General features: G+C 33.8%; 1 protein-coding gene across 2 annotated transcripts in view; it reads left to right on the top strand.

The window, feature by feature from the left end:
* The window catches only part of Mkln1 (muskelin 1), a 327,824-nt gene that overhangs the window by 245,976 nt on the left and 69,338 nt on the right, over window positions 1-12,510 (top strand). For both annotated transcript variants that reach the window (XM_071611871.1, XM_027950127.3), the window contains one exon: window positions 5,985-6,097. In XM_071611871.1, coding sequence (XP_071467972.1) covers window positions 5,985-6,097 — 113 coding nt within the window. The remainder of the gene's footprint in view (window positions 1-5,984; window positions 6,098-12,510) is intronic.

Here is a 12,510-nt window from a genome sequence, read left to right as displayed (position 1 = left end):
CATTATTGACCACATTATCTTCAATACTTCTTAGTCCCTGGCTTCTCCTTTTAGTCCTATAGGCTGCAAATTCAGATCTTACCTTGTCACACCTCTGCTTAAGATCTTGTGTAACTTCTTCACTGTCTGAGGAATCAAGTTCAAATCCTTTATCTTATACTCCACTTTCTTTTAACCTCATGTCTACCTACTCCCTATGTGGTCTCTTTACAACAGACAGTGCATTTATTTATTACACAGTAAAACCACTATAATTGCAATACTTAATTTAATTCTCATGGTAGCTTTAGGAGGTGTAGTACTCTAGGTAACCAGTGGTTTAAGAAGCCTGCTGGTAACCACATAGCTCTGGTGATAGGAATATTGTAGCTAATATCTGCCTGATTTTAGAGTCCATGTTTTTTAAAGCACTCTTGATTTGTTTTTCTATTTGTGTACCCTTGGGGGTTTTTGTTTGTTTGAGGTGTTTCTTTTTTTTATTATCTGCTTGAAAAAATCCTCCTTTTTTGTCCCCCAATCTGCCTACATGAATACAAAACCACCATCATCTGATGCATAGAATAAATGCCACTGAAACCACAAACCTTACCTGAGTTCCCTCACACACATATACACTCTCTCCACTTTTGAACTTCAGTGTACTTTTTACCTCTCTTATGGTACTTAGTCTGTCCTGCACTAAGATCATTTATATAACCTGTTTTGTATTCTTAACTAGATTGTAAGCTCCATGAGGATAAGGACTATCTCTTCTTTTTTTTCTTTTTAATTCCCTAAGCTGCTTTGCTAGTTCAGATCTGTACTAAAAAGATATTGAACAAATATTGCCCTATGGGCTGGGAGAAATGGAGAACCACTGTAGGCTGCCCTTTATTAAGAAAACAGAGAAAGCATTATTGCTTACAGATTGTACTGCCCTTGGATGTACATGAATTGTTAAAGAATCTCTGTGCATAGAATGAATTTCCAGTAAATCTTAGGACTATTTACTACCAGTTTATCTTTTGCATCACTGTAAAGAAATGCTTTCTGTTTTCTCTTTTCTACTTTCTCTAGTTTTCTGCAATTATTCCTATAATTTTTAAAGGACTTTGATATATTTTATGCATTAATTAATACTTTTGCTGCTGTTTGTTTCAAGATAATTTATTTTTGAATGTCTTAAATAATTAGATGATGAAATTGAAAATTTTTGTTATATATTTTATTCAGGTGTGTCAAAAGGTCCAGTTTCCATCCAATTCATTTAATTTACTTTTAAACTTCAAATGGGACCACAAAGCTTCCATGGATAGGAATGACATCTTGGCTTAATTCCATTGGGATGCGTGCTCTGTGCCAGATTTTATTTTGCTCAGCTATCAATGAGGCTGTTGTGGAAATGTGGGTTTTCTTTGCTGTGAGAATTTATGTGTACAAAGAGACCTGCTTTTCAGAAAGAACATTGAGAACCCAGAGCCTAAGAGGAAGGGTTATTAAAGTTAATGAACCAGGGTAACCTTATCCAGAGGGTGCCCAGAAACACCATAAAACAAAAGGTCAATTGCTCTTGCTATTTTAGTTATGTGCCCCCTCCTTCTCTGAGTTTCGGAATTTAACAGGGTTAATTGCCTTTATTGTGAGGCCTTGGCAAATAATTTCTAAGCCAGATGAAAAATTCTTTAAATTTTTTTCCCCTGTAAAATTGTGTCTGGACATCACTGTGTGCCATTTGGGAAACAACATTACTAATGACAATGGATTGTTTTATAGTTCTGAGATATGACAGTTTATGACTAGTTTAAAATAATTGCCATTATTTCACACGTATACAGTGTCAAAGGGTTCTAGGTGCTGAATTGGATGTGGGATCAGATACAGTAATACCATTTTTTTAATATTTATTTTTTAGTTGTAGTTGAACATAATACCTTTGTTTTATTTATTTATTTTTATGTGGTGCTGAGGATCAAACCCATGGCCTCACACATGCAAGGCAAGCGCTCTACTGCTGAGCCATAGCCCCAGTCCTACAGTAATACTATTTTTATTGCATCTGTAATACTTAGGAATGACACAGAGTATTTTTAATTTTTGTGCATTTAAAAAATTTCCTTAAAATTTCTTTAATTAGTAGACAGTAGAATGCACTTTGATACTTCATATATAATAGAGTATAATTTCTCATTCTTGTGGGTATACATGGTGTGGAATCCCACCAGTATATATGTACATTTGGGTAATAATGTCTGATTCATTCTACTACCCTTCCTACCTCCATACCACTTTTCCTCCCTTCACTCCCCTTTATCTAAAGTAACACTATTCCTCCCTAGCCCCACCCCCTGTGCATTGTGAGTGTATGTGTATGTGTATATGTATAGCTATAACATTTTCTTATCCATTCATCTGTTGAAGGGCACCTAGGTTCCTTCCACACTTTAGCTATTATGAATTGAGCTGCTTATAAACATTGATGTGGATGCATCACTGTAGCATGCTGATTTTAAGTCCTTTGGGTATATGCCAAGGGGTGGGATAGCTGAATCAAATGGTGATTCTGAGTTTTCTGAAGAATCTCCATACTGCTTTCCAAAGTGGTTACACCAATTTGCAGTCTTACCAGCAATGTATGAGTGGACCTTTTTTTCCCACATCCTTGCCAACATTTATTGTTGCTTGTATTCTTTTTTTTTTTAATGTTTATTTTTTTAGTTGTTGGACACAATACCTTTATTCCATTCATTTATTTTTATATGGTGCTGAGGATCGAACCCAGGGCCCCGCACATGCTAGGTGAGCACTCAACCACCGCTGAGCCACAATCCTAGCCCCTGTTGCTTGTATTCTTGATGATTGCCATTCTGACTGGAGTGAGATGAAATTTTAGAGTAGTTTTGATTTGCATTTCTCTGGACTGCTGGAGATGTTGAACATTTTTTCATATATTTATTGATCGATCAATTATATTTTTTCTTCTGTAAAGTGTCTGTTCAGTTCCTTAGCCCATTTATTGACAGGGTTATTTGATTTTTGGTGTTAAGGTTTTTGAGTTCTTTATATATTCTGGAGATCAGTGGTCTATCTGAGGTACACATGGTAAAGATTTTTCTCCCATTCTGTAGGCTCTCTCTTCATGTTGTTGTTTTCTTTGCTGTAAAGAAGCTTTTTAGTTTGAATCCATCCCATTTATTGGTTCTTGATTTTACTACTTGTGCTTTTAGGAGTCTTGTTAAGGAAGTCAGATCCTAAGCCAACGTGATGAAGATTTGAGCCTACTTTTCTTCTGTTAGGCACAGGATCTCTTGTTCTAGAGCCTAAGTCTTTGATCCACTTTGAGTTGAGTTTTGTGCAGGGTGAGATAGGGGTTTAATTTCATTTTGTTATATGTGGATTTCCAATTTTCCCAGTACCATTTATTGAATAGACTATCTTTTCTCCAGTGAATGTTTTTGGCAACTTTGTCTATATGAGGTAGCTGTATTTATGTGGATTTGTCTCTATGTTTTCTATATTGTACCATTGGTTTAAGTGTCTGTTTTGGTGCCAATATCATGCCATTTTGATTACTGTGGCTCTGAAATATAGTTTAAGGTCTGGTATTGTGATGCCTTCTGCTTTACTCTTCTTGCTAAGGATTGCTTTAGCTATTCTGGGTTTTTTATTTTTCCAAATGAGTTTCATGATTGCTTTTTCTATTTCTATGAAGAATATCATTGGGATATTAATAGGAATTTCATTAAGTTTGTATAATGCTTTTAGTAGTATGGCAATTTTGACAATATTCTGCCTATTTAGGAGCATGGGAGGTTTTCCATCTTCTAAGGTCTCCTTCAATTTTTTATTTTTTTTAGTGTTCTATAATTTTCATTGTAGAGGTCTTTTTTTTTAAGCTATTGTGAATGGGGTAGTAGATTCATCAATGATGTATGGGAACACATTTGATTTATGGGTGTTTGTGTTATAACCTGCTACTTTGCTGAATTCATTTATAAGTTGTAGAAGTTTTCTGGTGGGATTTTTTTGGCTCTTCTAAATATAGAATCATGTCATCCGCAAACAGTAATAGTTTGAGTTCTTCTTTTCCTATTTGTATCCCTTTTTTTCTCCTATTTAATTGCTCTGTCTAGAGTTTCAAGGATGGTGTTTTGTGCATGTAATAAAGGTTGAAATTTTCTTCATGCTTGACAGCCTTTAGAATATTTTCATGTAACTTAGAGCTGAAGAACTTCACAATGCTCAGAATTTTCTAAATGAAAAAATAAGATGTGTGAAAGTTACATAACCTGTACTTGATCACCCAGTTAGCACTAGAACTTAGCCCTGCTCCAAAAGCCTATTCTTATTTAGAGAGTAGAGAAGCATTGTTTTTGTATCTCCAAGTTACTTGGGGATAAAATGGATGTTTCACTTAGAAAATTTACTTAGAATTTGAAATTATATTAAAATATGACAGCTCAGCTCTGTGAATGGCAAGAGGTTTCATAGTGTAACCTAATTTCCACATGCACTTTGAAATATAATCCTTCATGGTGGGACACCATTTAGATGACAGGCCTAGGGCAGCTTTACAGTTTTCCTGTGGTGTTTTACTTAACTTAAAAAAAAAAAAAAAAATTGGTGGACTTGTGTAACCAGTACACATAAGTATGATATTTAAAAAGGGGGAAATATTTGGAAAATGAAAATGCAGTGTCATTGTATAAGGAAGGATCTGTGATGTAGCCTAATGTATAAAGAGTCACTGTTCATCAAATATGACATTTTATGTCATTTTTTTACAGTGATAAAGTCCATAAATGTAATAGACATTTTAGTCAGAAGAAACCTAATTTTCAAGATATCCAGAATGATACCTTGAAATGTTAATGTATGAGGCATTAAACCTTCCACAGTATATTTGAAAAAAATTTCACCGATTCCCATGAAAGCTATAAGCTATAAATCAGTTTATTCCTAAAATAAATAACTTCAACTTACAGCCAGTTTTTTTAGAGAGAAATTTAAAAGCCTTTTTAAAAGTTGCTTTTTTCAGAAATAGCTAGATGTTCTTATGTTGTAATTTTTTTTTTTTTAGTTGTAGTTGGACACAATACCTTTATTTTACTTATTCATTTTTATGTGGTGCTGAGAATTGAACCCAGGGCCTTACACGTGCTAGGCAAGCACTCTAACACTGATCCACAACCCCAGACCTTATGTTATACTTTGATAATGCATATACTTCCAAGATTTCTTATTTTTATAATCTGAGAAAAAATGTCATAGGTCTTTAGTAAATAAAAAAGTGGTTTCATTGTTAAGGAACTGATAAATGTGAGTTTTTCATTACCTAACTCAGAAACTCCTAAACTGGACTGCACATTAGGTTCCTCTGGGTACAATAAAAATGGACTTTTTTTTCTTTTTTTTTTTTAATATTTATTTTTTAGTTATAGGTGGACACAATATTTTATTTTTAGGTGGTGCTGAGGATCAAACCCAGTGCCTCATGCATGCTAGGCTAGCGCTGTACCTCCAAGCCACAACCCCAGTCCCCAGACTCTTCTTTTTTAACCTACTAAAGAAGTATGGAATCAGAAACTTGGGGAACATGTCCTAGTGATCTCTTTTTAAAATAAATCTCTTGCAATAGTGATCTGCTGCAGCCTTTCCATATACTCATGTTTAGGAAATGCTAATCTATGCATTTTGAAAGATGCATAGATTAGCATTTTTAAAATTCATAAAATTTCATAAAAATTTAGTTAGATGCACTTTCTTACATAATATCTGAAACAACTGACTAGATCTGGTATCTATACTTTCTCCTCAAGTTCTTGGGGTTTTGTTTTGTTTTAATTTGATGGACACAATATCTTTATTAATTTGGTTATTTTAATATGGTACTGAGGATTGAACCCAGTATCTGACCCTTGAGTGTGAGGCAAGCACTCCAATACTGAGCTGCAACCCCAGCCCTTGTTTTTTTTTTTTTTAATACGTATTTTTTCTGATTTTTATAGAGACTGTTTATTTGTTTGGTGGCTGGGATGGAACACAAGATCTTGCTGACTTCTGGGCATACAGTGTGAAGGAGAACCAGTGGACATGTATCTCTAGAGACACTGAGAAAGAGGTAAGTTTTCAGACTTTTTATACATCCATATTGCATTAGAAGCATGGGTATACACTTTTTTGCAAGACTGTTTTCTTCTCTAATATTTATCAGCAGTAGTTGTAAAAGAGTTTGTCATATACAAGCTTGGTTTAAGTATTCCTACATTTTAGCTTCCGTACCTGGTTTGTTAACTACTGGCACATAAGCAAGACTGTTTTGTAAAGCTGAAAGAAAATGGATATTTTTATGTCATTGAATTTTTACACTCCTTAGCCCAGAAGTGTAATTGCGTGACCATCCTTTTGTCCTTGTCACCTCTACTCTTGTATTTAGCATTTGTCTCATTTTAATTTCCTTTGGCAAAATGTACTTTTAGTGTTCTAGCCTCTCTCTCTCTCACTATTTTGGCCTCTCACTGTTTTACTGTATAGTCATGCACTGCATAATGACCTTACAATCAATGGCAGGCCACATATGTAGTGCTGGTCCAATAATATTATACTGCCTAGTGACATTATACCTGTGCTGGTTTGTATAAATGCACTCTGTGATGTTTGTACAATGATGAGATAGCATGACAATGCATTTGGGTTTTTTTTTTTTTGTATTATTCTAATTAGTTATACGTGACATGACAATGCATTTCTTAGAATGTGCCACTAACATTAACTACTTCTAGTTGTGTGTCAGTTTTCATAAATTATGTATATATTTTAAACTTTAAATTGCATATATATGTGCATTTTTATATCTATCCATATGTAGATATGTAGACATACATGGCATTTCCATACTGAATAAAATGATTTGCTTTTATGGCTTTGAATTAAACAATTTTATGATTATATTATACTTTGAAATAAAACAAATATTTTTCTCAAAAATTTTATAGAACTTATTGCTGTATCCTCCATCTAGGCTGTTTGAAATTATGAATTGAAAAATAAACTATAAAATAACAGAAGCTGAATGTGAAGAGGGGGAAAAAAGATTTAATTCAGACCCTCTGATCTTCATTTTGGAAAGACCATTTCAAAAGATCTGATGCTGTGTCTTCAATCCTAGGAAACTGGGTTCTTGCTTACTTAGCATGTTTCAGCAATTAGTCATTTGGGTTATTTTTATTTTCTCAAAAAGACCTTGAAATTCTGACTTCTGTTTTGTAGCCTTGACAAAAGCATGTAAAAATGGCCTTCCCTTGTCAGTATAGAGGTACCATGTTCTGAAATGATTATTTCTGTCCTCAACAAAAATAAAAGACATCTAATTTTTAAAACACAAGCACACATTTAACACTTCTTTTCAACGATTTTAAATCTAGGTTGGTTACATCTCTAATTATTCTTGCAGTAAGCCTAGGATCATCTTCAAGTCCTCCTTCTTCATTAAGGGTATATAATTTGTGCCAAAGTTACATTAATATCCTATGCTTTATTTCAGATGTCTTTTCCTTTTGGCGCTGATTCCATCTTTATGATTTCTTAAACTTTTTTGTTCACTCTTGATGATCTCCAGATCTGTTCTCCATTCCTAAGCACAGTCTTAAAAAACAAGTTTGGCCACTGATGCCTCTGCTTAAGCCCTGTGATTACTTTCAGTCCCTGTTTCAGTTACCAATTATATTTTATCTGTTACATTATATGCACTCACAAAACCTCAGTAATAAGCATTTATTAGCTTATGAGTCTGCAGGTTGGCTAGGCCATTCTTTTGGTTTAGGCTGGGCACACTTATTTGTCTGCGATTCAGCTGTCTATTGGCTAGTTGAGGATGCCTTCCATTGGGACTACTTGGTTGTGTTCTGCACAGTTGCTTACCTTGCTCTGGGATAGCTGGAACTCATTCTCATGGCAAGGGCAAAGCTGCAAGAGGGGTATAAAGTAGATGTAAATAATCCATCAAATTTATTCTTGTCTCCTTACAAAAAGATCTAGAGTCGGCATGTGGTGGGAAACACTGTTAAAGACATAGACACAAAATAACAACAATAATAAAACTATTTATCTACCTTTGTTCATTTTGCTTAGAGTAAAAACTCCAAATTTCTCATCAGGATTTAGTCTTCATCTACTTTTCCAGCTTCATCTCCTGACTTTATGTTCTAGCCTTCCTGGAATTATTCAATTTCTGACCTGTGTTATTTGGCAATGTTGTTTTCCCTGTTTCAGATTAATAGAGGGTCTTCCCCCTAAACATTTACTAGTAAATACTTACTTATTCTTTAAACTCAGTTCAGACTTCACTTCCTCAGCTTGCTGTGGTGTCCACTTAAACTTTTTTTAGTTCTTGAATGGGTTGCTATCCGTTTATAATCCTGTTTGCATCATATCCTTTAAAATGTAACTAAGCATATATAGGATTATATACTGTCTGTAGTTTTAAGCAATCATTGGTGGTCTTAGAATTTCTCCTCTCTGGATAAAGAAGGATTCATGTAATAATATGACAAAAAGTTCTTCAAAAGTGTAGAAAATAGTTTCATATATTTAGTTGTTTGGTGGTTTTCTGTCTGGTAATTATAGTGTGATATGTATGTTTACTCTCAGGGAATAAACAGATGAGGTGAATTAAATTAAAAGTTAATGCTAGGGCAAAGCAAGGGGATAAATACAAAATTCAGGAGAGTGGCTTCTTGTGGGGGTGTTTATAGTTGATTTTAGAGGTAATATTGATATTCTGCTTCTAAGGCTGGGAAATGTGTAGACAATTGTTCATTTTATTACTTTTTATACTGTTTACATAGGTGTAAGTAATATTTAGAACTCAGTAATTATTTTAAAAGTAATGCTGAAAAACTGTAGAGGTTATTTTGATGGAAACACTTTGTTTTTGTTATTTTGAAGTTAAGAGAGATAAGTAACATGGTGACTTAGTACTAGATAGAGCTCATATTTATTGTAGTTTATTATTACTTTCTTTATATGGACACCTAAAAGTCTTTTGTTGGTCTACCTGTGAATTGAAAGGTAATACATGGCTCTGACTACTGCTCATTGTTTTTAAAACTGAGCAGTAAATATTTCACATATCTCGTTTTATTTATTTATTTATTTATTTGGTACCAATGAGTACAAATTTATCGCTAGCTAGACTTGAGCTGGGTTCACAAGAGCTGGCTATATCAATGACTGAGAAAATGGCAAAAGAAGCATGCAACACACAGAAATACCTTTTGCTTACAGGAATCAGGAACGGCTCTTGACCTTAAGGGTCCGTTGGAGAGAGAGAGAGAACACGCCTAAAACCATCCATCCTATTTATTGAGGAGAAAGACATTTATTCGAGAAAGTTCAGCCCCAATAAGGCAAGGGATTAGGTTTCAGGGGGTTGCTTGGTGATGTCTTGTGGTCAGCAGATTGACTGACGTCTTGGAAAGCCACACCCATCTCAGGTGCTGTGTGGGATGAAAGGCAGACTGAGCAAAAAGGAAACATACGTCACACAGTCCAGTCGGATCAGCAATGACATTCCAGTCCCCTCAAGTGCTCAAATGCTCATAGCTCACATACTGCCCATGGCTGGCTCGCGGCACAAATTATTGTTTGATGATACCCCAGAGGATGTATTTTTAAAAATAATTAAAAAGCAAAATTAACTTAATTTACTTAAATGTATATCTAATAAAAGATTTCAGAGATTTAAAGATAATAGAATGACTCAGCTCTTAAAGAGAAAAAATTATTTTAAATGTTTATGTGTGCAAGTAAGTTTTTATAAGTTTGAAACAAGTGTATTATTGTTCAAAGTAGTTAATTAAAAAGATATTTTTATGAACCCTAATCCAATTCCATTAATATTCTTTAAATTTTTTTTATTTATTCTTTTTAGTTGTTCATGACAGTAGACTATATTTTGACATCATACATGGAATATAACTTTCCATTCTTGTGGTTATACATGATGTGGAGTTTCACTGGTCATGTATTCATAGTTTTGGGGACCAAGTCTTGGAAAGTAAAAAGAAAAGTTGAACCTTTGTTTGTTTTTCATTATATTACAAAAATTTGAGGCATGATGAACAATGCCGTGTTCAACAAAGATGGAATGGTCATGTTCCTTTAATATTCTTGTAGACTAACTATAAAAGTTCAATATATTGTAATATGACTATCAGCCATGATTATTAATGAAAATGAAATTTAAAGCTGGAGACATCTTAGAAAAGACTGGATTATACCTTTTCCTAAAAGCAGGGTAGGAAAATGTCCCTTACTTACATTTTTCTGAAAGTAAAGTTTTGCTTTCTTATGTAATTCTGACTTCATTTCTGAAATTAGACAGGGCCTTCCTCTTATTGGGTGATACTTATACTAATGATTCTCAAACTTTATGACCTCAGGATTCCTTTATATAAAACTCATTGAAATTTGAAATTTATTTGGGTTATATCTATTGAAATTTACTATACTAGAAATTAAAATAGATCTTTAAAATTTCTATGTCGATTATTTTAAAATAGCAGTAATAAACCTATTACAAACTAAAATAAATAACATTTTTATTAAAAATAACAATTTTCCAAAAATTTTAGCAAGAAGAGTAACATTGTTTTGCATTTTCATAAATGTCTTGGTTAGTGAAAGATAGATTCTCATATATCTGCTTTTTCATTTACTCTCTTGTGACATGTTGTTTTGCATGAAATACTGAGGAAAGTTGGACCTCAGATAGCAGTTTTTGGAAGGAGAGTGATATTTTAATATCTTTTTTCAGACAATTGCATTTGTTCTTTAATCCCGTATCCTAAGTTGACAAGTCATTGTTTTTTACAGGTAGTTGTAGTGTAGACTCTGAAACCATACCAGCTTACTTTTTTGTATTCTGTTACATTAAAATCCATTGGTTTGTTTTGCTCTTTGAATGTTTTTTTTTAATCCATGCATGGCTTTTAAACTTTTTTAAAATTTGTTCTTTTTAGTTATACATGACAGTAGAATGTATTTGACATATCATATATATATATATTTTTTAATATATATTTTTTAGTTTTCAGCGGACATAACATCTTTGTTTATATGTGGTGCTGAGGATCGAACCCGGGCCGCATGCATGCCAGGCGAGCGTGCTACCGCTTGAGCCACATCCCCAGCCCGATATATGGTTTTTTTAAACTAATGTGTTGGTCATCTGAAAAATACTGGTTCCCTGAGTTACGCGTATCTTCCAGATATTGACCTTTTTATGTAATATTCAAAAAAATCACATTTGTTAATATCACTGTCAATTGTAGGTATTGGAGACGAATGGATAAAAAAAATGTGGCATTTATACACAATGGAGTATTACTCTGCATTAAAAAATGACAAAATCATAGAATTTGCAGGGAAATGGATGGCATTAGAGCAGATTATGCTAAGTGAAGCTAGCCAATCCCTAAAAAACAAATGCCAAATGTCTTCTTTGATATAAGGAGAGTAACTAAGAACAGAGTAGGGACGAAGAGCAGGAGAAGAAGATTAACATTAAACAGGGATGAGAGGTGGGAGGGAAAGGGAGAGAGAAGGGGAAATTGCATGGAAATGGAAGGAGACCCTCAGGGTTATACAAAAGTACATACAAGAGGAAGTGAGGGCAAAGGGAAAAATAATACAAGGGGGAGAAATGAATGACAGTAGAGGGGGTAGAGAGAGAAGAGGGGAGGGGAGGGGAGGGGAGGGTGGATAGTAGAGGATAGGAAAGGCAGCAGAACACAACAGACACTAGTATGGCAATATGTAAATCAATGGATGTGTAACTGATGTAATTCTGCAATCTGTATATGGGGTAAAAATGGGAGTTCATAACCCACTTGAATCAAAGTGTGAAATATGATATATCAAGAAATTTGTAATGTTTTGAACAACCAACAATAAAAAATTAAAAAAAAAATTAAAAAAAAAATAAATAAAAATAAAAAAAATTGTAGGTATTGGGATAGTGTTGATCACAATAGCAATTTTCTAAAATTCTGAGGCATGCTTAAAATAAATATGACGTCATTGGCAACAGATTTTCTCATTCACTTTTGAGATACTGTCTGTCATAAGCACAAACTCTGAATAACCATGCTTTTTTAAAAAATATTTTTAGACCTTTATTTTGTTTACCTTTTTTCTTTTTTTTTTTTTTTTAATGTGGTGCTGGGGATTGATCCCAGTGCTACATGTGTGCTAAGCAAGCGCTCTACTACTGAGCCACAACCCCAGCTTAAATAACCATACTTTAGTTGTTCTCTCAAGTAAATATAGAGTTCTATGGAAAAAGCACCTTTATCAGCTTGCAATGCAAACATTTGCATAGGTGCTTTTCCTTGAGAAAACATCATACATCAAATAGCATTGTTTTTTCGTTTTCTAGACCTCTTGAATGTTTGGCTTAATAGAAGACAGCTAATTTATACATCTGTTTCTGCATTCAGGCTGCTATATCAGAAAATCATGTAGCCTCTGGAA

Source organism: Marmota flaviventris, chromosome 1, assembly GCF_047511675.1.
Source record: "Marmota flaviventris isolate mMarFla1 chromosome 1, mMarFla1.hap1, whole genome shotgun sequence".
Classification (NCBI taxonomy): Eukaryota; Metazoa; Chordata; class Mammalia; order Rodentia; family Sciuridae; genus Marmota; species Marmota flaviventris.
The sequence above is the reverse complement of the archived record's forward strand: the minus strand, read 5'-3'. Positions and strand labels throughout refer to the sequence as shown.